Source organism: Phascolarctos cinereus, unplaced genomic scaffold (genome assembly GCF_003287225.1).
Source record: "Phascolarctos cinereus isolate Bilbo 61053 unplaced genomic scaffold, phaCin_HiC Scaffold_3;HRSCAF=262, whole genome shotgun sequence".
NCBI classification, from domain to species: domain Eukaryota; kingdom Metazoa; phylum Chordata; class Mammalia; order Diprotodontia; family Phascolarctidae; genus Phascolarctos; species Phascolarctos cinereus.
In genome coordinates, this window is record NW_027555736.1 from 102,994,860 (window position 1) to 103,021,320 (window position 26,461).

The 26,461-nt window shown below is 37.7% G+C and overlaps 1 protein-coding gene across 1 annotated transcript in view; it reads left to right on the forward strand.

The window, feature by feature from the left end:
- Positions 1-26,461, forward strand: part of SORCS1 (sortilin related VPS10 domain containing receptor 1) — a 705,676-nt gene that overhangs the window by 590,506 nt on the left and 88,709 nt on the right. Inside the window, 1 exon segment of the mRNA XM_078151070.1 lies at positions 10,057-10,170. Within this exon segment, the coding sequence (XP_078007196.1) occupies positions 10,057-10,170 (114 nt within the window).

Sequence of the window (26,461 nt, forward strand, 5' to 3'; positions counted from 1 at the left end):
GTATGCCTATGGAACCTGGACAGTGACATGCCAGAAAACTGAATTGCTTCCATTTGAATTGCCTTAGGAAGATTCTGAAGATCATCTGGCATGATAAGATACCAGCTACTGAGATCCTTTCTTGAACTAGACTTCCAGGAGTTCAAACTCTGCTTCAGAGAGCACAACTCCGGTGGGCTAGCCACGTTGTTTGAATGCAAACTGTATGCTTACCAAAAAAGACTATTTTGTGGAAAACTCACAGAGGGCAAGCATTCACATCATGGTCAGAAGAAGAGATACAAGGACACTCTCAAGGTCTCTGTTAAGAACTTTAGAATTGATTGTGTGATATGGGAGACACTGACACAGGACTGCTCAGCATGGCGTGCCCACATCAGAGAAGTTGCTGTGCTCTATGAGCAAAGCAGAACTGAAGCAGCTCTAAAGAAACATGAGATGTGCAAATTTAGAGAATCTACCCCAGATATTCACATGGGCTATTTGTGTCCCACCTGTGGTAAAACATTCTGAGCTTATATTGGTTTGATCAGCCACAGTCAGACACACTGAAACTTGATCTAGCATAGTGATGTCATTTTGGTCCTTTTTGTGAACCAAGGACAACGACCAACTGTCCTACCTGTGTTAATGATTTCCAAATCTATATGTCAAGTCCTATCCTATCTCATAAACTTGAGACTCACATTTAAAAAAAAATTTCAACAAACATGTCTAAGACAGAATTTATCACCTCACTTTAGCCTTCCAATTTATTTTTCTTGTGACCCTTCTGACTTTCTCATTTTTATTAATGCCATACCACTATCCACTTTGTTACCTAATCTTCAAACCTTGTTACCATTTTGACCCTTCTCTGTCTAATCCTTGCAGCCATCAGTAACTAAGTTCTTCCATTTCTATTTCTGGAATTTCTATCCTATTCTTTCCATTTCTACTGCTACTACCGTAGTTTAGACTTTGAGAATTTTTTTTTTTGATGAGGCAATTCATGTTAAGTGACTTGCCCAGAGTCACACAGCTAGTGAGTGTTATGTATCTCAGGCTGGATTTGAAATCAGTTCCTCCTAACTCTAGGGACGGTGCTCTATCCACTGTGCCATCTAGCTGCCCCGGATATTGAGCACTTTTGTTGGGCATTTTGGATCATCTCAGTGGTGTTCTAGATGGTCCCTCTGAACACAGTCTCTCCCCTCTAATCCATCATGCTAAAACAGATTATTATTCCTAAAACACTATTCTGATTACGTCACCTTATCACTGCTCACGTACCTTCTGTAGCTCCCTATTATCTAAAATAATAGACATACTCCTTATACTGTAATTTAAGGGCCTTAATGATGTGGCCTCAGTTGACTTTTCTAGCTTTGGCTTCTACCACTTCTCTATATATAGTCTGTCCACTTCAAGGAAAGTGGACCACTAACATTTCCCTACCACACCACTACACTATTTTCCTGTCCCCCTGCCTTTGTTCATACTGATCCTTCCAAATATGCCTAATTCCTACTTGTCCTTTAAATCATAGCTCAAATTTTCCTGCTTCCATTAAGCCTTCCATGATCTTCTTGATTAGAAGTGTATTTTCTCATTTTACTCTGGTAGCATTTTGTACTTGTCTTTTTAAGTTTTTACACATTGACATCTATGATATCCATTTTAATCCATGGATTTTATCTCCTATTAGAAAGTAAATTCTGTGAAGTCCTTGCCTTATTTTTGTATCTCTCACAAGGATGAATTCAGTGCTTAATAGATAGAAGACTCATTTATGTTTATGATAGGTACATATGTGTGTAGTATGTTTTTATAATGTATGTGTGTGTGTGTATATATATATACATATATATATGTATATATATATATATACATATATATATATATATATATATATATATATATATATATATATATATGAATGTCGTACGTTCATGATGTCTGCGTAGAATATGTGTGTACAGTATATGTATATATAGTACCTCCTCTGGTTTATACCCTCTATTAACACTCCCAGGTTGGACTTACAGGAGGGCTACTATAAGAAGACTAAAGGTACTCTTTGGGTCCCCATTTCTTATGAACTGTGCCCCCCCACCAATGAGTTTACATTTACTAGGCAGCCATTTGATATAATTAGGCCAAAGCAAAGGCATTATCGGGAACAGCATAGCAAGAACAGTAGTAAAAACATTCTCCCGTAGACTTTGTACCTATTCTCCCATAAATAAATACAATTTCAGTGAGACAAGTAGGTAAAACATACATAGAGTACAGGGGTAAAGAGGCACACACTCTGGGTACATGTGTGGCCAAGACCATTCGTGTCTCCAAAGCTGTACAGCCCTAATGACCTTTCTCTTCCAGATTTACCATCACACTACTGGGTGCTGAACTACTACTGGAAAACTAACTCAGCTTTTCTCCCTAACTTTGCTTTTCTCTGCAACTCATCTTTCTCTTGCTAGGGGTAACTCTCCCTTGCATTTCAGAGATGATTCTCTATGGAATCATGGTGACAAATTTTTGACTATCTCCTTAGGATAGAGTGTGTATCATATATAAAGTGTTGACAGGCTTTTTAAAGGTCATGATGAGTGTTGTTTATTCATTAGCCAGCAAATGGTTAGCATCCCTAAAGTTCCATCAAATTTGTGGAGAAAACTTTCCTACCCCCATAGGAACTCACAAAGTATGCTTCTTTACACTTGATTGTTTCTGGTACCTTCTTAGAGCCTGTAATTGCATCATATGGGCTTAAAGGCATGGTGGTGAAGTCTGGAGATTGAATCATGAGTGATCTGGGCCCTGCCTTAAAATGAAGGTTCTGGGAAGAACTCACCAATGCAAGAAAGGGGCTTGTAGGGGCAGAGGAAGAAGACAGCTAACACATCATAGAAAAGTCCAGAGAGTGGAGCATGGCTGGTCAAGCCTTTCCTAAAAATACACGACCACAGTGAACTCATTTTTTCCCTTTTTGAGCCTCAGGAAACTCTCTAAGACCATAAAGCATAGGCATGTTTCCATTGGACTATCAGAGGAAATTCACATGCTAGTGAGTTTAGAGGTCTTTGACACGGCCAGCTTATGTTTGTTTTTTTTGTTGTTGTTTTATTTTGTTTTTGTTTTGTCAGTTTTTTTTTTGAGTTATATTTTTTCATGTGTATATCATGAGGGAAAGGTTCATGCATGCATAGGAACAATGGCTTAAATCACTTCTTTAAATTAGTCTACTCATGTCTGTAACTTGCCATTTGTCCATATTTACCTGTAAAGCTATCCATCCCATGTCAGGAGGATTCAAAGGAGTAAAAAGTTTAATTCATCCATTAGCTCTTCCTCTAAACCAAACCAAAGAGAGACTTCTGATTCTTTGTAAAGAACATTTTCACTCTGCATGATGAAGCTGGTGATCATTCACCTCTAGTTACCACCTATCTTTTTCAGCTTCTGAGGGGATTTTTTTTTTCCTTTCAGAGACTAAAGAAAGTCAGAATTTTCAGCAGGCTCTATTACAGTTGTAATTATCATAGTCATCTCTATCTCTCTCCCTGCTGATCTCTCCTTTTTCCTGCCCCCTTCCCTCTATCTTTCTATTCTTGTCTTTTCTCCCTTACTCAACTAGACTCTCTTCAGAATGATAATTTGTGCACCAACTCCTGAATTCATCTGCAGCCAGCTTTTCTTTTGTGTTCTAGCTTAGTGAGATGAGAGTGAATGCAGAGGTAGGGAAAATGTAGAGTAGTTTTCTTGACAGATAGGGTTATCCTAACTGAATTATTGAAAAAAAATGTTTTGGAAGGCTTGACTGAATAACTTCATTGGGTACCTTCCAATCCTCTGAGTCTTTGTGGTTCCATGTTCTATTGTTATGAAATGAAAGGTCATCTCTCCCCTGACTGCACCTGGTATGACCTTGCTTTCTATTTGCTAGAATTGGTAAAAATAAGCCCTTGAAAGGAACACGGGGGCTTCTATAGGCAGTCATGCCAGTTGTAGGGTTAGGGTTCTTGGAATCAATGAGTTATTTCAAGTCTTCCTGCCCATGCAGTTTGTAATCTGATACTTGCTCCAGCTGGTCCATGCAGAATTCCAAATGTCAGGTGCCTGGCATTTGCTTTTTCAGCTGAGCTTGTTCCTCCCTCTCCCCCAACCCCCACATACCATTCCTCAGAGTATTCTAGGTTGAGCAGATTCTCTGCCACACCGATGAGCCAAATTATGCTAATGCACTGTGATTGTACCTCTGCTGTGAAGGCCAAATTGCAGGCAGCAATTTGTTGTCATCATCTGTGCCCTCGGCTCATCCTTCCAAAGCCAAGAAGCATGTGTGATTTCAGGTCATCCCTTCCCAGGTTCTCAGAGGCAAAAGGGATTCTGGAACCTCCTTGCAGAGGAGTCTAGGAGAGAAAAGTACAGCCATCTCCATCAATGGAGTGCTTATTATCAGGAAACCTGTATGGGGAAAGATTGGTGTCTAGTATAGGACTTTTCCTCAGGGGAGGACTCCAAACCCTCTTGAAGCCCTTTCAGTTTTCTGCTATGACTTTGAAGCATATGGTATGAATGCAGACAGCCCTGGCTCAGCTTAACTATATTGATGCAGCTGTCTTGGAAGAGCAATGAGAAGATGGTGACAGTAATGTTTCTTTTGCCAGCCCCACACTGAGGTTATTGGACTGAGGCATACTTTCCACAGCAGAGGCTTAGATGCCTTCTCGGTGATATCAGCTCTTCTATTTACTGCCTTGCAACCGTAGGCAATTTGCTCAACCTCTCTGAACCTCAGGAAAATGAGAGAATTGTTCCCCAAAGTCTATATCCATTCTAAATCATAGGATCCTCTTATCCTTTCAGTTGAGCCCATATGCTGGATGTCCTACTGCCACTTTGGAAATTGCATACATATAACAAACTTGCCATTAATACTAGTCCCATACAGATTTAATTGTAGGCCCTAAATGACCCTGTTTAGTGAAGATAATTTTGTTGATCCTAAGCACACCAGAATTGCTTTGTGTGTAGCAGGAAAAATTTGGCTGTCACAGAATAAGAAATTCACCTTCCTACTTCAGTGTTTTGATCCTGACCGGGATTCTATCTCTATTGGCAGCACCAAAGAATTATCTTATGAGAGATCATAGTTTTTCTTAATAGCATCAACTTCAAGAAGTTAAAAATATGGTTCAAACCTTCCTGTGTGACATGCAATATGGTCTCTGTGACAGTAGCGCCATTATTATGAGCATGTGCTTTTGGGGAAAGAGCATGAGCTCAGAAAATTGTGTCAGGCAAGGGACAAGAACTGAACCTGTGGTACAAATGGTTAGTCACTGATTATCCTTCGGTATTCTTTCAGAAATCTCTAACATTTTCTCAAAGCAGGAAGGGACAGTTGGGTAGTTAGTTGGGACAAACATGGTAAACGACTTCCTATCTGCCTTCCCAGGATAAAAGGCACCAAAAGCAAAACAAAATGAAACACAGATACACGCACGTAAGGTATGACCTACCTGCCAAATGATGTTCACTGAAGCCTATTTATGTAACTGAAACAACACTCCTGCTTTCCTTCTCTCCTTCGTTATGCTCCCACATTTTTTCAACAATATTGGTATGGCTGGTCATAAAGGAAACATTAGCTACGTGCAATTTTTCCTTGATACTTAATTATATGAATTATTGCCTCCAGTGCAGAGAAGCACGTTTTTCCCCCCATGGCTCGCTTCTCAAATTTGTTCTCCCTATAGCCTCCACATTTATATTTCTAGAGCATTTGTCTAACCCTGTCACTCTCCTCAAGGGCCTGCAGTTGCTCCCTGTGGAGCTCTCTCCAAAGTTCCCGGTGATCTCTTAATTTCCGGATTCATTGGCCTTTTCTCAGTTCTCATCAAATCTCTTTGTTGCCTTTGAAATTGTTGATTATCTTCTCCTCCTTGATGCTGTCTTCTCTGTAGGTTTTCAGGACACCATTCTTCCCTGGTTCTCCTCTTAAATATTAAACTACTCTTTTCCAGTCCCCTTTATTGGATCCTCATGCAGATCATACCCTCTAGCCATAAGGGTCTCACAGGGCTCTGTCCTGGGCCTTCTTGTCTTCCCCAGCTCATCAAATCCATTGAGTTTAATTACCGTCTCTATGACGTTGATTGTCAAAGCTACATATCCTGCCCTAACCTCTCTTCTGGCCTCCAAACTCACATCTCCAACTGCCTTTAGGACATCTAAAATTGGATGTCCAGTACACAGGTTATTAAATGCAACATGTCTGAAATGCTATCCCTCTGAAGTGCCCCCCGTGTGCATCCACACACACACACACACACACACACACACACACACACACATCCCACACTCACTTCCCTGTTACTGTTAAAGGCAATTCCATCCTCCTATTCCCCAGGGCTCACACCTTAGGTGTCATCCTCAACTCCTTACTATATCTCAACCCCATATCCAATCTGTGGCAAAGGCCTATTGATTTCATCTTTGTAATATCTCTCAAAAATGTTGCCTTCTCTCCTCTGATAATGCCACCACTCTATTTTAGACTTTAATCAACTCATGCCTAGACTATGGCAATAATGTGCTGGTAGTCTGCCAGTAGCTTATTTGTACATATTTGTTTGCGTGTTGTATCCCCCATTAGACTGTGAGAATTTTGAGGATAGGGACTGTCTTTTAACTATTTTTGTATTCCCAGTGCCTGGCACCTAGTAGGAGTGTAATGAATGTTTATTGGCTAACTGACTATGGCTTTCAGGAAAAAATACGATCACTGTTTAGCATTAAAAATCCTTCCCAATTTGGCAACATCTTGGTTTTCTAAGCTTATTTCACATGATTGCCCTTCATGCTCTTTAATCTAGATAAACTGGCATATTTTTTCTTACATGTATTAGATGTTCCATTTCCCATGTATATGTCTTCGCGTAGGCTGACCTCTCCCATGCTGAGCATGCACTACTTTTACTTCCATTCAGTCTCTTGGAATCCATAGAGTCCTTTAAATCTTTACTGTAAGCCCAGTTCCCACAAGAGCAATCAGAGCCCTGAATTGCTAGTGCCTCTGGAAATTTATGTATATTTGGAATTGATTTATGTGTAGAAATACTCTCTGCCTCCCAATGAACTGTAAGTTTCTTGAGGGCTAGAACTGTTGAGTTTTTTATCTTGGCATCCCCTACATAAAACCCAGTACTTGGCAAAAAGAAGGTGCTTAAGAAATGATTATTGAATAAGTAAATTAAAGAATGAATATCCCAGGAAAGGAAATGTTCCTTTCTTGCTCCATTCAGCCATGTTCCCTTCCTTGTTGTGTTAACACAATGAATGTTTGTCAGGCTGCCGTTAATATATTATAGTCCTTGAGCCTATTCAAAGCTTCAATTCATGGTAGGTACAATGAGTTCTATTACTTTACTCACTAACTTTCCTGAAATAGAAATTTATTTTCCTTGTCCTAACACCCCTACTTGGAAATTTAGTGTCTATCTCCTAGTTTTGGTCATATTAGTTCGGATATCTGGTCATTTTCATTTTCTTCCAGGAGATATCAGTAGGACAAATAACACGGTGGTGCATAAATCATAGACCCCAGTAACACATAATCTACGGAAAATTTGAATGAACTGTTAGACCAATATGAAGCAACAGTGCGATACGGCAGTTAAAAAAAAAATGTTATCTTAAGGTGCAATGAGAGACATGGCTTCCAGAACATAAGAGGTACTAGTCCTACTGTATTGAATAGAGGGATTTTAGTTAATGGTGACCATATTTCAGGAAGATTATGGACAAGCTGAAGATTATCCCAACAGGAAGATTAAAAGCTTCATGAACACTAATGACGCTAATGGAATACTAATGAGAATCAGTTGAATGAAGTAGGACTAGTTAAGCTGGTGAATTGATCATTATGATCTCTAAGGTTTCTCACATACGAGAAGAACTGGACTTGTTTTCCATGTACCCAGAGAGCAGAACTAGGCCCAAGATATAGAGGTTGCATAGTGGCAGTTTTAGTTTCAGTGTCAAGGAAAATTTCTAATAATTAGAGCTATTCAAAAGAGGAATGGCCTACCCCCAAAGGCATTACAACTGCCCCTCAGTAATCAGTCAATCAATACAGATTTATTAAGGACCTACTATGTGCTAGTCACTGTGCAAAGCACTGGATCATTACACATCTTCAAGCAAAGGATGGATAACTCTTTCTTGGATGACCCTTTGTTCAATTATGGATTGAATTAGATGGCTTCTGGGACATTATGTGATTCTAAAATTGAAAGCATAGAGTGAGTGTATCACTGATTTTGGCTCAATATGAGGGGGGAAAAAACCTTTCTAACAATTAGAACTGTCCTAAAATGGAATAACATACCTTGGTAGATAATGAGCTTCCTTATGCTGCATATCTCCAAATAATGGCTAGATAATTTTTTTTTAAACGATGTAATTATGCCTCAGGTAAGGATTGAACTACATGACTTCTAAAGTCTCTTCTAATTATTCCATTATCATCTGTGCAGCCCACAGAAGAATAGTAGATGCTAGATGAGTAAGTGTTTTGTATGTATGTACTTAGTCATTGCAATGAGATTATGAATTCCTGCAAGTCAGAGGCCATGGTTTTTATTTCTTCAATAGCCCACTGGGTATTTGAATCTAATGATGATTGAGTTAATAATAATAAAATATGATTTCTTAAGATCATATTTTCAATTGCTCTAAAGAACATACCACAGAGCTCCTTGCCTCTGTTTAGAATATCTCCCATGCTTAAAATGTACCCTTAGTCCCCACCCCAACTTTCTTATTTAATCAATAAATTTCCTTATCAATAAGCAATTACCAAGCAGTCAAATTGTGAGAGGCACTGGGGGTGCAAAGACAGAAATGAAACAGATTGTCCATAAAGAACTTACATTCCACTATGAAAGACAAAATGTGCATAAATACATTTGTTAAAAATAAATACAGAGTCAATGTATTGAAATTTTACCACTTTCTCAATGCTGACTTAAAGTCTGGCCCCAATGGTTGCCATGTGGACCACCAAGCCTCCTTTTCTGCTCCTCTACTATGGAAATCAGAAGTTCTCTGTCCCTTATTTAAACCCCCAGTGCAGTATGCACTTCTTGTGGAATTTAATGCATCCTACTCTTAAAATTATTTTTGTCTATATATCTCATATTCCCTGGCAGATAAGCTAGAATGTGTTCTAAAGATAGCAATGTGGATGATAAAGAGAGCTCAAAATCATACTGTAAAAGAATTAAACTAAAGGACTTGGAATATTAAGCCCAGAAACATTAAGCATTTCTATCATGTGGAAAAAGGGATTAGACTTATTTTTGGGGGGGGCCCAGAGTACCAAAAACTAGAAACAGTGGTGAAAGTTACAAAAAAACAGATTTTATATCAATGTAAGGAGAAAAAAAACCTTTGTTTTTCATTTTTTCAATTAGAACTGTCCCAAAGTGGAACTGAAAGCCACTTGAGCCTCCCTATTATAGGAGGTCTTTGAAACAGAAACTGAATGACCATTTTTTTTTCCAGTGAATGGATGTTGTTGAAGGCATTCATATTTCCATTGTGTCTTAGATTGGATGAACTCTTGTCTCCTTCCCGTTCTTAAGGGCAGAAATCAAATTATAGATAGATAGATAGATAGATAGATAGATAGATAGATAGATAGATAGATAGATAGATACATAGCAGGCCTGCACAACATACGGCCCACCAAAGGATTTTGTGCAGCACGTGAAAAATGTGAAGAATGTAAAACAGGCCTTTATGATATAGTGCCTGTAGGCCATATATTGTGCAGGCCTAATATGGAGAGATAGAGATAGAGATAGATATGTCTGTATATTTACATGTGTGGGTATGCATCTGATACCTAGCCCCAAACTTTCCACGTAGTTGCTACGTATTTCCTGAATAAATGATCGGATGGAAGGTGATCAGTGAATAATTAATTTTATCAATTGGTATAATAAAAGAAGACATCTTTGTGTGTCTTAAAAGGATTTCTGTGTGCTCTTTCCCTCACAGTGACTACGGCTATGAGCGGCACAGCAATGGCCAGTGCCTGCCAGCATTTTGGTTCAATCCATCCTCCCTCTCAAAGGATTGCAGCCTGGGACAGAGTTACCTCAACAGTACTGGGTGAGTGGGCTAATGGAATGCCCTTGAGAAGCTGACCTTTGCTGTGTTCAGCTGGTGCCTGGAAGCTGGGCGTCTGATCAAAGGGTGTTTGAAGACTTGATTCAGCGTCACATAATTTCTCTGACATTGTCCCTTTTAATAATGCAGCAATGCTTTGCATTTATAGTGCAACTTTCATCTGGCAATTGTCAGATCCCAGTTGCATATTAAGAAGTGTGATGTGATCTTTGGGTAATCATAGTGATAAATAATCTTTGCATAGATCTGATACTATCACTTAATCTCTTCTGCCACATTTTATCGTTCCCTCAGTTCTGTGAAGTAGGTAGAACAGGTGGCTTATCCCTATTTGCCCTATCAACAAAGAAGTAATAGAAAGGCCTGGTGATTTCCTCAAGGTCACATAGTTAATTAGAGGAATGTACCTCCCCGAGTCAGACTGGAAGTGCCCCAAGGCACAGGCTTGGGTTTCTTGAGTTAGGGAGAAAAGAATGCCATCAGTCAGGGAAGCTTTTTCCACAAAGGAAGCTAGAAGTCACAAGCCCATCATATAGAGCTGGAGATCGGCTTCCTGAGTTATGAGTTGCTAAGCAGAAAGGCCTGAGATGGGAAGTAAAACCATGAAGTGCTATTAGATAATCACAGTTTTCAGTGGACATGCAAATAACACAATCTGGGTCATGCAAAAGTAAATAAATACATGATGAGAGAAGTATCATTGAGTTTTACAATCTGCGTGATCCAATCAGGAGCACCTCGCATTTTGAAGATGTTTGCATGTCTGTTTAAGCTTCAAAGTTTGGGGCTAGTTCAGCCTTCAGAGAAGAGAATGCACAAGGTGAAAAAAGACTGGTTTTGAAGACAGTGGGTTTCTTCTCACTACTGGTCTTCAAGCATATGCTAGAAAGATAACACTTAAAGATTAATTGTTTTGGATGTTAAAGAGAAAAATTCTTGTTCAAGCACAGGTTGAACAAGATAGACTCTCAGTTCCTTTCCAAATCTGAGATGTGATGTTCAGTGAAAACCTGTGACTGAGTTTCTAGATTGTTGCTTTCCACATTAAACTGCTCAGGTGTGGCCAACTTTAAAGAAACTAGCTTAGAAGAAAGCCAGATTAAATCAGATGTGCATTACCCTAAGGAAAAATTAGAAGGTGGTTAATCTGTTCAAAAAATGATTCTTTATTTTATACAATGTTAGTCAACATGTTCTTTAAATAGCAAACTCTCCCCAAATGCTTAAAAACAAATTTACCAAAAATTTTTTAATTTTTTTTAGCAAAAACACTTGTAGATTCAATTTATAGCAATTTAACATATGACTTTGCAGTAACATTCTATTGCTCAAAGCAAAGTACATCCATAACCCAGTATACTAAGTGGCCCTGAATTTATACCTAATCACAAGACATTGAGGGCCCCTCATTAGACTCTACAGTACTTTCCCTTATGTTCAGTATCATGGGATATTCCATGGCAAGGCCTGACCGAGGAGGAATTAGCTCAATTGTTTATGGGAAGCTATTAATTTTATGCCCCTTTTCCAAGATTTTCACTCATACAGTTGGCAGTGTAGAGTACACTGGGGAATGAGGATTTATGATTGAGCTCAGCCCTTGATAAAACACCTACCATCGACCCTAGAGTCATCATTTTAACACACAAGGGCTGTCAGACTGGAGCAAGAGCTAGAATGCCCTATTGATCAGTGATTGATTTCTTCCTGGCCAAGTACTAGGCACTTCAGATCAAGTGATCATTAGTTAGGACAGAGACCTAAAATAGTTACTTTCAGAAAGGACCTCACTGCTCCATTTCTACCTGCTAATACCTGTAACCAACTCAAGTTCTGTTTAAAAAAGGAGTAGTGGAAAGAGAAGATTCTGTATTTTTGAATACCAATACATTACTGGGCCCCAATTGTGCCTGGGCCCATGCTGTGCCAAGGATGTTATGAACTTGCCTTCAATATTTAGCGCCGGGCCTGACCTCTGGTACCAGTAACATTGTCCAGCTGAATTTAAAATAAATTATTACCTCAGGTCTCCCATTGAGGGGAGTAACTTAGTTCTCCATCAGAAGGTAATTTTGTTCTCCATCAGAAGAGATGTTCAGGTGACCTAAAGAGTATTGACAGTGAATAAAATGTGATCATTGTTAGTTTGGTCAATGTTACGCTTATATATACTAAGATGTATAGGGATATGCCTTTATTCTGCTCTTTTTCTCCATTGATTATAGGATCATGGCTTAAGAACTGTATGGGACTTTTGAGACCATCTAGCAAAAAACCCTTCATTTTATTAATAAGGAAACGGAGGCCCAGAAAGATTAAGTGACATGGGCAAACTTATACAGCTAGTAAGCCCCAGAACCAGTATTAGAACCCAGGTCATCTGTCTTCAAATCCAGCAAGCTTTCCTTTGTACTCCTAAATCCTCTAAATGTCTGGAATTATGTCAGTCTATACATATAGACCCACAGATACATTTATACATACTTTTGTCCAGTAAAATATTTGTTTCCTATTGTTTCTGAAACAGAGAAAAAAGTTACACATAGTAGAAAAGCTTAAATTAAGAAATCAACTGAAGTACAATTTAAGCACTGAAAAATGAAGGGTTTTTTTTTTTCATTTCAAGCAACCCAACAGAGCCTTCTCCAGGGGGCAGCTCTTTTCCTAATATTAGCTTTGGGATCATCCCAGGAGCCATCTCTAAATCCATTAAGGATGCTATTCAGAATATATAGAGAGGAACTTTTTTCTATAGTATTTCCATAGAGGCAACATGCATCTCTCCACAGAAAATTCTAAGCCACCAATGAGAAGTTTATATAGCAAACTGACTGCTCTTGAGGGCTCCTGTTTGATAAACAGTGGAAATATTTACTGAGGATTCTGATAAATGAGTACAAATTGTAGAAACTCAGCATATCATCAACATTAACAGATCTAGGGGGAAAATGGTGCAAAATGAACTTCAGTATGTCAATGGATAAATTGATGAAGATAGAAACTTATCAGTACTTACTCATCCTAGGTAACTCTTATCTATAGTGTTCTGTAAATTTTCCATTAAAAGTCCACTAAATATATTAGGGGTTTTGCTATAGATCTCTTGATGTTTCATGAGCACCAATGACAGGCATGGACAGTCACTTATGCCTCACTCCCCTTTTCTATTCATGCACATTTTTTGATAATATACTTTATGTCACTTGATATACAAACGTCTTCATATATTTAGCCCATTTACCATGCATATTTCCATTGCCTTTTGATTGACAAATAATTTTAATTCCTTGGGATTGTGATAATCTAAGATTCTAAAAATACAGCATCATTAAAAGAATGGGAAAATGGACAAGATCTGGGATTTTCTTGGTGTAGGGCACTCCCAATGCAGAAATACCTTACAAATGTAAGTCGATACCTTTTCTGCAATGTAATTTTACTCTTAGAAAGCTGCCTAGAGCTCTCACAGGTTAACTGACACCTAGGGAATAGAAAACTTAAAAAGATATGTTGGTGGCATTTTGATGGAAATTCTTAGAGATGTTGAAAATGCCCCAATTTCTGAAAGTCTGTCTCATCTTCTGTTTCTCTTATAAGGTTCTGAGCTTAATCCATTCAATACCTATAGCATCAATCTAAAACATAGCATGTACCCAAAGTCTTAGTGCAGTTGTATTTTTTAAAGACTTCAGAAGTATACATATTGCATATAAAGTTTCAAAAATATTGAAAATTAAACTATTTAATTTTCTTGTACTTATTTTTCTGTGAATTTTGAATAATTAGTTTTAAATTTTAACAAGATAGGACACCCCATCATTATGCATCACAGGTGTGGCAGTTTCTTGATGATGTTTTTCATCTTGACAAATTGGAAGAGGAGGTCCTCTTGCTTGGCCATCTTGGTCACCTGATCTATCTTCATTATCCTTTTTTTTCTTGGAGGGAGTCACATTAAAATTTTGGTATGTGCATGAGAAACCACCATTTGGATGATTTGAACATTAGGGTTGCAAATTAAATCCTTTTAGTCGCTAAACAGAAGATGATCAAAGTTTTACAAAGTTTGAAAAATGTACTAGAGCACAAAATAGTGGTCATGTTCAATTTTAATAAGAAAATCAATATTTAAAACAAATATACATTTCAAATGTTGGGATTCTTTTTAAGTTTGTAGTGTATATACTTCTTAAGTTATCAAAGTTTTGGGATACTGTATATGTTCTAATGAACCATATTAATATTCATCCAGTTGCATTTCATAGTTTGGACAACAGTGATTCTTCATCTATTTGGGTTTTCCTGTATAGATGATGATAATGATGATGATAATGATAGCTGAGATTGTTATAGTGCTTAAAAACCGACAAACATTTTAAATGTATATCCTGTTTGAGAGTGACAAGTACACTGAAAGGTACTATATAGTATTTTAGTATATACTCATTTTTCAGAGGAGGAAATTGAGGCTGAGAAAGGTTAAGTGACTTGTACAAGGTCACACAGCTCCAAAAAGCTATGATTAAAATTTGAACTTAAGTCTTCCTAAATCCAAGTCCAGCACTTTCTCCACTATCCCACAGTACCTAATAGTTTGGCTAAACTGTTTCAAGTGAGTATAGATCCCATTCAGTAGGTCCTATAATGTTTTGGGATTTGAGGCAGTTCTGACAATGTCATCCACAAAAGGAACATCTTTAGGACCCCTCCAGCTATCAGAATACTATTTCCCTTTGGATAGAACATAGGGTCCTCTTCCATAAAGTGACAAACACCTTTGGATATTTTATGACCTCTTGTGTTGGACTTCTCTTGATATTAACATTATTATACAATTATTATATAATGATATATTATATATGATATATTAACAGATCAATATTATATACATTCTTATATATGTTATATATTAATATATTATATAGTATTATATAAAATTATATATTAAAACCAAAGGACTATCAAGGAAAACTGTCATTGAAGCTATCAAAGAATCTTGTGCGACTTTACTATATGCATAGGAGGCACTGTATTGGAGGAGAGTCTTTCAGGCCTCATTTTTGTTTTCCTAAGTCAAATTCTTCTTAAATAATCAACAAACAATAAACACAGTAGAATTTTGTATTCTTTGCATCTTTCAGTTCATCATATGACTATAAAGATATTGTCTTCTCTAAAATATCATTTGTAAGAGCCTGTCAGTTCCAAGGATATCCTTGATACATGTGTAAATTATTTTCATAAAGATTTTGTGGCAATGGAAAAGTAGTCATATAAATCAGTATTTATTGATATCCTCTAGATCTCCTTGTTTGTGTAGTAATAACATCTGAGGTTATTTTTTTTCTAGTTGTTTAGCATCTTAACAACTTGCAGATATCATAAGAATTGATCCTTTAACATGCTCAAAACTGTGTCACCACCACCACCATGTACCTTCTCAGGATATATATTATATGGTCATATCCAGCAACTCTTTTTATTTTTCAGAGTCATTTCTACTTTCTTAAACAGCACTTTGGAACTATAATATTTAAGCCCACATTTGCTTGTTCCACTGTCCATATCCATGGAGAATAACAATTTTATAGAAATTTTGACATATCTTTTACATCTTTTGTTCTTCCATTTCTATGAAGAAAATTTGGCTTCATCAGGTCCTGCACCAAACTGTAAAACCTCTTTTTTTCCCCTTACTGCTTTTCACTGTTTTTAGGCAGTATTGTTCAGAGATTCTCTCCATTCTTCCCCCTGCAATTTTTCACATGAGTTTATATTATGACCCAGTGTTTCTCTCGTCTGCCATATCTGCTTGGCAAGAAGATCATGCTCACCCTGGTTGCGATAGTTTGTAGACTTATTTGGCCTCCTCAATCAGGTGGTTATTTTGACATGTGATGAACCCTTTTGGGAAATAATGAGAGGCCATGTCGAGTTTGGCTCTTTTTTCTCTTTCCTAATTTTCTACTTTAATAGCTTGTTGAAAAATATCAAGTTGGGATTGCCATGATTACTGCAGAAGCAGAAGGGGACCATACAGGACTAAGAGTCATTTGCAGTTTTTTGGTTTTTTGTTTTTCCTGTTTGCTGAATTGCTATAGTCAATCAACTCATCACCTAGTAGACAGCATAGTGGTAATAAGTTTCTCTGGATTTATTTAGGCTGGCTCTTGAAATAAAATACAGTTCATCTCTGGGAATGTACTCAGAGCCTTTCCATCTTAATAGAACCTGTCAGAGTTTGTAATTCTTTGACATAGCCTTTGAGAACTCATAGTTATGCTGTGGGTTCCTCCATGCCATAATAGCATTCCAGAATAAAATTTTTGAATGTGAACTGCCCTAATGAGGGCTTGGAGATACATATATACATACATACATATATACATAGATAGATATAAGTATAGATAGATAAATAGATAGACGGACATTTATTAAGTCTTTATTGTGTTCCAGTTAACCCTGGCGATACAAATACAAACAAAAATTGTAATACTCACCCTCAATAAGTTTGAAGGTACAACAAATAAAAAATCTGGAAAGTGAGTGTGGGGGTGGGGTGGGAAGGGGGAAGTGGTTGGAGATGAAGCAAAGGAGACAGTCATAAAGCCATGGAAAGAAAGTTGAAAAATCTAGAGAATCAGGATTAAAAATAGAAGAGAAGTGAGCATGAATGGGCTAGTCATGTTATGGAAGAATGATGCCTGGCAGGAGCTCACCAATTAGAGGAGAGTCTGTAGGAGTGGAAACATCTGCATGGCGAGAGAAGATTATTGGTACAGAGGTGGAAGATTCAGACGCAGGAGGTCAAGGAAGTAATTTCTCCTCTAGCCTTGTCTCCTTAAGTCAATTATTCCATGAAACCATATTACCACAAGGCCTATGACAGATAAAAGTTGTTCTCTCTAAGGTTGGCCCTATTTATAGCACTCTTTAAGCATGTTAGTATTCAGTCTGATCTTCACAAAACCCAATTCATCAGCATGCCTCAAGAAGAGTAATGACCCTGAACCATAGGACATGTAACTAATGAAATTTAACATGGCACTGCTTATTTCTGCAATCTTGGTAGTGGGGGTTCAAAGAGTATTCCTTATAGCATTGAATCCTGCTCATAAAATATGCTGAATAAGTGATTATTGATTTGCAGGATATTAACTCAGATAAAGTTACAGTTTCTCTTGGGTGTTGCTTTCTGACCTTTCTTGCCATAGTTGGGTAACTGGAACCTACTGAGGGTCTCAGTGAAAGATGTGTTTGCTCACATTCTCCAAGTATCTTAATCTGAACTGCGATGTGGTTTAGATCCCACGAGTCCATTCTCCTTCATTTAGTAATTTAGTAGGAGATATGGATAATAGAGATAATGAGTTTATTTTAATCATCAAGCACATACTTTGTGACATACAGTGCCAAATTCTAGGGATGCAAAGAATGTCAAAAAGACAAAAGCAGTTGCTTCTTTCAGGGAGCCAATATTCTAAGAAAGGACACAACATATTAATGGATACGTATGAGATACAGAAGGAGCAAAAAGAAGGCATCCTTAGAGTGGCTGGAGAAAACAAGGCTTCCTGTAGAAGGTAGCATTTCAGCTGAATCTTGCAAGAATCCGAGGATAGAGGTGAAAAAAAAGAGATTCCAGGCATGAGGGAAAGTCAAAGACCTAGGAAAAGGAAATAATTTCCCAAGGTCTAATAGCGGATAAGTCATTTTTACCAGTGCTAGCGTGCAACTTTCCTGAGAACTAATCCAGGGAATTTTTCATGACAGGTGATACTTAATGTTGCCTTATAACTATTCTTCTGTCTCTTCTACTAATGGGTACTAGAGGAATATTAAGTGTAGAGGAACCCACAGAGAACATACTGAAAATATAAATGTATGATTTATGATGCCTGCTGGATGTCATCTATTTATGTAAATCTCTAAATATATTCTAAAAATTTGTATAAATGACTGGGTGATATATCCATAATGCCTCATTAAGGAAGCTGCTATAAGGACATTTGGGGAAAATGGCAAAACTTCAAGATTTGTATCAGAGAACACACCTGGATGCCTTCCACAGTCAGAAACAAAATCTTGGAATGCACAGCCTGAGAACTGACTCAGTGTTGTGTTTTTGGCGCTATTATAATCTGTTAACAAATCTAACAGGCCAGGCATGGTACCTATTCTATTAGATCTGGAGCTCTGGAGGATCTTATTCAAACCTTAATCAGTGCAGAACTAATTTTATGCTTATTCAAAGTACAGGGGATAGATATAAGACCTGAGATTTCATTGCAACAGAGAACTCACAGATAAGGAAACCATCTCCTAAGGCAAGCTGGCACCTTCTTTACAATTTGCAATCTTTAAGAATAGCCTAGGACACAGAGAGGTTAAGGGACTTGCTCAGGGTGACAAAGCTAGTATTTGTCAATCACAAGACTTCAGCCTAGATTGTCCTGGCCAATTATCTGAGGCCAGTTTTCTGTCTGCTCCCCTTTGCTGCCTTTTATTCATACTGATGTTAATATGGCAGAGATAACCAGCTGCACAATAATGTAGAGAATACTGGATTTGGAGTCAGAGAACCTGGCTTTAAATTCTAGGTCTGTGTGAGCTTGGGAAATCATTTAACCTTCTCGGCTTTCAGTGTCTTCATCTGGGAAGCAGAGGGAGAGGTCATACTAGGTAGTTTTTAATTGGCCTTTCAGTGATAAATATTTGATTCTTCTGCCATCTTTTAATCTTGCATGGAGTTCATTTTTATATTGATTTCCCAATTCAGAAGGACCGACCATGGACAAGTCAGAGTATTTCTCTAGGCCTTAGTTTCTTCATTGAAAAAAAAAAAGATAGACCTAAATCATCTTTAAAGTTTCTTCCTGCTTAAAAGAAATACTAACCTGAAGATAATCTGTGTAGTTTAATACCTATCTTTAAATTGTAAAACAGAGCAAAATAACATTCCATCACGTGTTCCTGCAATATCCTGGCCCCATAGCTCTTTATAGAGCTGCTACAGCTGGCCAATTATAGTGGCCAGCCTGTCCCCAGCTCATCAGATGTGTTGATCTCCATTCTGGTCATCTATATGTGCTTATATCAGACTGGCCCAGCTAATCAGCACTGCAAGTTTCCAAGGCACAGTCAAGATAATTAGCAATCACAAATGCAGGATGTCGTTCCTATTTGTAATATCAAGGCAGGGTAATCTCCTAAAGGCTAATCTGTTTGCAGGTAGCAATTTCCCCTGGTTTCCATCACAACCAGACATCTCAAGAGAAATCCCACAGAGGACAGTCAGCTTCATAGCATTTAATCAAACAACTCATAAACAGACATGGAGAAAATGGCTGAAGTGGCTCTCTCCACTGCCTTTCCCTATACCTGGAATGCATTTCCACCATTTGAAATTCCAACCAGTCTTCAAGACCCAGCCCCAAAGCCACCTATACCAGGGTGGTGAACCTGTGGCCTTGAGGCCATGTGTGACCCTCTGTGTCTTCAGGTGTGGCCCTTTGACTGAATCCAAACTTCACAGAATAAATCCCCTTAATAAAATGATTTGTTATTACATTTATACATATTATATATTTATTTATAATATATTATATAAGGATTTCTTATTATGTTATTATATTAATATATTATATATGATAAAAACTTTTGTGATTTCCCTGCCCCACCCCTAAATGCAAATGAAATTGCCCTTTCTTTTGAGTTCTCTTGGCATATCTTATTTCTCTTGTGTATCTTCACTGTCTATACAAGGATTCTTAACTTTCACTTTTATGTTTGTGTGTGTTTAGTGGTCTAGTGAAACATATGGACCCCTTCTCAGAATGTTTCAGTTGCATAAAATAAAACACAATAATTACAAAGGAAACCCATTGAACTGAAATGTGAAATTCTCATTTTTTTTAAACTTGCATACCTCAAGTTAATAACCTCTCTTGTCGAATGTGTATTATAACTCTTCATGGCCATGTTTTCTTCCTGAATGGATTATAGTTTCCTGGAGGGCAGAGACCACACCATTTTCATCTTTTTCGTTTTTTGCACCTCATCCAGTGCCTTCTTTGTGGTGAATACTTAGTAAAATTTTTGTTGTTGAAGTAGACATTATATAGTATTTAAATACTTTTAAGGATACATATATAACATTACGGTATATTTTAAGCCAAATTCAAGCTAACAGTGTAGGTCTTGTCCTCAAGGTGCTTAGATTCATAGATGACATACACTGGGTATACTGAACATCTCCATTTTTCACCACAGAAACTGAAGGAGGAAGGAGGACCATACTTTAAAGTTAGCTGTATAGATTGTCAATGTCATACCAAACTTATTTTTAAACTCTAAAGAGAGGAAGAAGAGCCAAAGGGAGACAGGCTTCAGAATGGAGTCAGAGGAAGGCGTGGAAACTAAGGAGGTGTCAGGGGAATATCCTGAGAGAGATGAAGATAACAGCTAAAAATCAGACATATTGAAGTGATAGAAGCTCTTTACTGATGAGCCTTTGCCTACCTTAATATCAAAGGCACATTTACAGAATGTTTCATTTTCTGTTATAATACAAAGGCTCCCTTGCCATTCATTACAAAGAATTTTCCACCTTCTCCCCCTTCCCCCAGATGATTGAAGAATGCTTTACCAACTAAATGCATCCAAGTAATAATCAGTGCTTAGGTCCAATGTGATCATAAGTTCCCTTGTTATTACTGAGGTAGCAGCCCTATTTAATGACATATTAAATGCATTGTTCATTTATGTAACTCTCTAACAGGAGGTAGCTGGTCAGACAAAAATAGAATCATTCTGTAACACAGAAAACAGGTATATTCTGACTAGTGTAAATGAACTCTCTCTTTTTGAACAATTTTCTTCTAAATTTCAGGGCCAGATCTGCTTAGGCTAATGCAACGCTGTTTTCAGTCAGGCAATGCAATTATTTCAGAGTGGTTTTTAATTGGCTTTTTTGTTTATTGTTTCTTCTTTTTTTTTTTTTTTAAATTGACATCCTTCTCCTGCGAGGCACATAACTGGGTGGAAGTAGGGATGATATTTGTTTTGCTTTTGAAAAGAGATCCTGTTGTTTCATGTAAAAAATTCTAATTGTGGTTTGGCTGAGATGGTGTCAGATCGAAGAAAGCCAATCAATGAGTAAATATTTATCGGTCATATACTATATGCAGAATGTTATCTTAGGCACTGAGTGATGGACAGTATTTAGGGAGGTTAATAGTCCTTGCCTTAAAGAAACTTGTGATCTAATAGGAAGAAAAGGAAACAATATTCCATGAGAAGTATACTATATTTGAAAGTTAAATTCAATTCAAGCAACATTTATTGTGTGTCTTATATGCAAGTCATAGTGCTACCTGCAGGGGGTACGACGACCATGAGCAGAAATCCCTGCCTTTAAGGAGAGCTTATATTCTATTGGTAATATAACACAATGCTACTATAAAAGATGTAAGTTCTAAGAATATAATTAGCTGAAAGTTTGGGGAAATTACCCAGTAAGAGATGAAGCTTGAGCTGAACTTTAATGAATAGTTAGAAATTCAACAGATCAAAAAACATACTATATGTTTGGAGCAGAGATATATCCAGAGTATAGGGGGAATAGTAAGAAGTGGCATGACATAAGAATCAGGATAATATAGTGGAGAGAAAGCTGGCCTCTGGCTCAGGTAGACCTATGTCCAAAAAAAAAAAAAATCCTACATCTGACACATCTAAAATTGATTCTCACTAATGGGGAGGAACCTGATATTCCTGGGGTAGAAATGATTGTAATCCTAGTGGAAAGTAACCACTCCCTCTTAGAATTTGTGATAGAGGAAAGGACTAGTCATAGTCTGATTTGCACTCTAGGTTTTGAGAGAACAGATTTCAAAGGGTTCAGAAGAAAAATAGGTAGGGTCCCATGGATTACTTGCTGGGGGAGTTAGCCCAGGTTGGATGGGAAATGCTCAAGAATGATATTTGAAGACAAAAGTGGAATCAATTAAAATGAGAAAAAAAAAATGGGTTTTATCTGATGGGACAGATATGGGAGCTTCATCGACCAACTTAGGTTTTGTTTTTAAAAAGCAATGTACAGAAGGTGCAATCATGTAATACAGGAAATATATGCATGTATATGTTTGCGTGTAGCATATATGTATGTTGTGTGTGCATGTATCTGTGTGTGTGTATGTGTGTGTGTGTGTGTGTGTGTGTGTGTGTGTGTGAGAGAGAGAGAGAGAGAGAGAGAGAGAGAGAGAGAGAGAGAGAGAGAGAGAGAGAGTCCTAGTCAAAATATGCCAGAAGGGCTCATGTTCAGCACGAGTTAAGACTGGCAAGTGAAACTAAATACAATGAAGAAGAGTTTTCTTCGCTTTATTGAGAGAAAAGGGAGAATCAAAACAGAGAGAGAAACTTTGTTTGGGATAGATATGGCAGGGTTAACTGATAACAGTGAGAAGGCACAGCTGTTTGATTGGTATTTTATTTCTGTTTTCTTTGCCAAAGGGAATGGGACTGCAAATTATAGAACCAGCATGACTAAATGGGCATTGATATTCAAGATAAGTAATAAAAGTAAGAGGGTACCCAGTTCCCCTTTATTAATTCATGTCATCTGGCCCAGATCTACTACAACCTCAAATTCTGAAAGAACCAATAGATAGGATCACTGAGTCACTATTCATAATAATTTGAAAGATTATGGAAAATGTGAGAGGGACCATAAGATTAGAGATGAGCAAATATTGCACTGATTTTCAAAAGAGAGCAGTCTGCAAATTATAGTCTAGTAATCTTGACTTTGTTTTGAGGGAAAATTCTCAAATGTATTATTGAAGAGATAGTTGATATTCTAAAAAGGGAAGTAGAACTTACAAAGATGCAGCATGGCTTCATCAAGGACAAGTTGTGCCTGGAGATCTTAATGAACTAGAACATTAGGCTAAATGTTGTAAGACAAAGATACTTTTGAGTTTGTGTTACATATTGACATATTGGCTTTGTAATCCTGAATAAATCATGTAACCCATTAATGTCTCAAGTAACTAGAAACTGAAAATAATTCACCAATTTGCATTGGTTTGGGAAGTTCCTCATTTGCAGCTCCCTGTAGTAGAAGAGATACAATAAAAACAAATTTTTGAATGAATGAATGAATGAATGAATGAATAAGATAAGGCTAGGAAACCCAGATGGTGCCAGGTTGTGGGGGGCCAATCAAATGGCATAGCCTCAGGAGCTCCCTCAAGAGCCTATCAAAAATTGTAAACAGAGGAATGAGATGACCAGATCTATGTGTAATAAAGATTATTTGGACAGAGGTATGAAGAAAGGACTGCAGGTGGGAAGACCTCTGGTTAGGCTGTTGTCTTGATTAGTAGTTATGGACAAATCAGAGGAGATAACAGATGTGAAAGGTATTGCAGAGAAGAAATTGATAGGACCTGGTAATGGAATAGAGAGGTTAAAAAGAGGGCGAAGTCGTATATGACAATGAATATGAGAGACTAGGTGAAAAGTGGTTCCTTGAACAGAAACTGTGATGCTAGGAGAAGGAATAAACTCGGGGAAAAAAAGCGAACTCTTTTTCTGGACATGGGATACTAAATCTTGAGCTGGAAGATGATCCAATCTACATCTACAAGATGATCTAATCCAATCTTCTCATTTTAAATATAAGGAAATCAGCCAATAAATACTTATTGAGAGCCTACTGTGTGCCAAGCACTATGCTAAGTGATACAGCTTTTACTGATTTCTAGTTCTAGCCCTCTTTCCACTGCTCTAACAGCCTCACAAAAGGAAGGAAACAAACTAGCATTTGTTCAGTGTTTCCTATATGCTAGGCACAATGATAGTGCCTAGGACCTTCTAGGCCCTTGGGTGTGGCCTTTTGACAGAGTCCAAGTTTTACAGAGCAAATCCTTTTATTAAGGGGATTTGTTCTGTGAGGTTTGGATTCAGTCAAAGGGCCACACTTGAAGACCTAGAGGGCCACATGTGGCCATAGGTTCCCCATGTCTGCATGCTAAATGCTGGGAATACAAACACAAGCAAAAAGAAAGATAGTGCCTTTTCTCAGTGAGCTTATATTCTAATGAAAGAAGACAATTCACAAAAGGGATCTGAGAAGGAAGGTGGAGCAGAGACAGTTTAGAAGTCCGGAAAATCAGGAACAGGTCCCAGAAGGAAATGAGGGCAGGCCAGACTATGGCCCTTAAAAAAAAATGAAGCTTAAGGAGGAACTCACCAGTGGGGGAAGAAGGGCTGGCTTTGGGGAGAGATATTCTAGACTGAAGAGGCTGAAAGGGTGGTAGGCTATTCTGAGGCAAGGAGATCCTAGCTGCTGTGGAAAGTTCTAGGTTTATATGCAGTAGAGGCATGATTTTTAAGTCCAGACAGTCAGGAAGGAGCAGGACTGGGAGAGGAGAGATATGGAAGAGTAGCTGAATGGACCAGAGGGATCAAGGAGAAGCTTTATTGGAATTGGGAAGAACAAACATATTTCTAGGCAGATGGTAAAGAACCATTTGCTCAGTATGATGATCTAATTCAATTCAGGAAATATTTATTTGGTATTTACTATATTTAGAACCCTATGCTAGTTGCTACAGAAAAACACACATGAAGAAGGGTTAGGTCCCTACCCTATGTGAACTAATAATTTATTAGAAAACTATGCCATGTACCCAAACAAATATAATAATAATAATAATAATAATAATAATAATAATAATAATAATAATGTTGATTATAGTAGGTTTATGTGTGTGAGAACAGAATGACATAATAATAAAGAACTAGGCTAGGGCCAGATTGTGGTCATCCTTGAATGCTGAAATAAGGAATTTGGCCTTTATTCAGAAGGTAATGGAGAACTATTGATAGATGGAGAGGAAGGAATTGTTGTGGTGATAACAGAACTGTCAAAGAATTAGTCTGGCGTCGCTGTGCAATGTGGATTAGAGGAGAAGGAGCCTGGTGACAAGGAGATTAGTTAGGAGGCTATAGCAATATCATAGCAAAGTAATGAGAAGAAAGAAAGATGGTGGCATTGAGAATGAAAAGTAATGAAAATGAGAAACATTGATAAGGACCCAACAGGAGCAGATGACTGATTATACATGGAGTAAGAGGAGGTAGAAGAAGACAGGAAGAAAATATGAAGTAGAGATACCAATTTGGGAATTATTCATTTAGAGGAAATATTCACTCAGAGAGAATGGATGTTTCAGAGGCAGGACATATCACAAGAGAAGGACAAAAGATTGAGTGTTCAACTTGAGGTGATGCTCGCAGTTAGATGGGAGGAAAAGGAAGAGTAGTCAGTGAAACAGAGAAGGAATTTTTTGCGAGGTAGGAGGACAACTTATAATATAGTACTTTCATAGAAGGTGAGGGAGGTGAGAGTATCATAAAAATGATTGATAGTGTTGGACAGTATAAATAGGACAAGAAAATGTCAGGAAACTAATAAATTCTGTTGGATTTGATGATTCAGAGGTCATTGGCTTGGTTTTTAATAGAATGGAAGGAGTAGAAGCCAGGTTTGGAGGGATTTTAAAAGGAAGTGAATCCTTTCTGTTTCTTTTATATTGCTTTTCCCTGCCAATAGCCTTCATAGGACCTTGTTACCCCATGCCAAAGTCCATAGAATTAGCTCCCTTCCAGCATGTATCTGCTTTGATGCCAATCAAGGATCTGCCCAAAGATCCAGGGCATTATTCTTGCAGAAGCAGAGAGAATCTGAAATAAGGTAGTATTTTCTGAGTATGGGTGTGTCACATTCTTCAACTCATTTGTTTGAGTTACTTAAATCAAACTTTCTTTATTTTCTTAATTATTTGCCCTTTGAAACCTGCTGGATAGAAAATGATTACTTTCACTTTCAAGCCTTTGCTTATGCAGTTCCCTTCTCTTCCCTCTACCTAGATAAGTGTCTTCTACTCCATAAGGTGTGGCTCAAGTCTCACCACTTCCATTCTCCCATAAAGCCTTCCCTGACTGAATTCATCTCCTCACTGCTCTGAGTGCTCATAGTACATATAATCGAAACAGCTTATTTTAATACCCATCTATAGCCTTTACATTTTGCTGTAGTTCATTTATTCATTCATCCAGTCATCCATCCATTCACCAATCCATCCATTCATTTGACACATTTATTAGGCACCAGCTATTTGCAACACATCATGGTACTAGGGATATAAAACCGAAATAAGATATAGTCACTTTCCTCAAGGAACTTGGGATCTAGTAATAAATA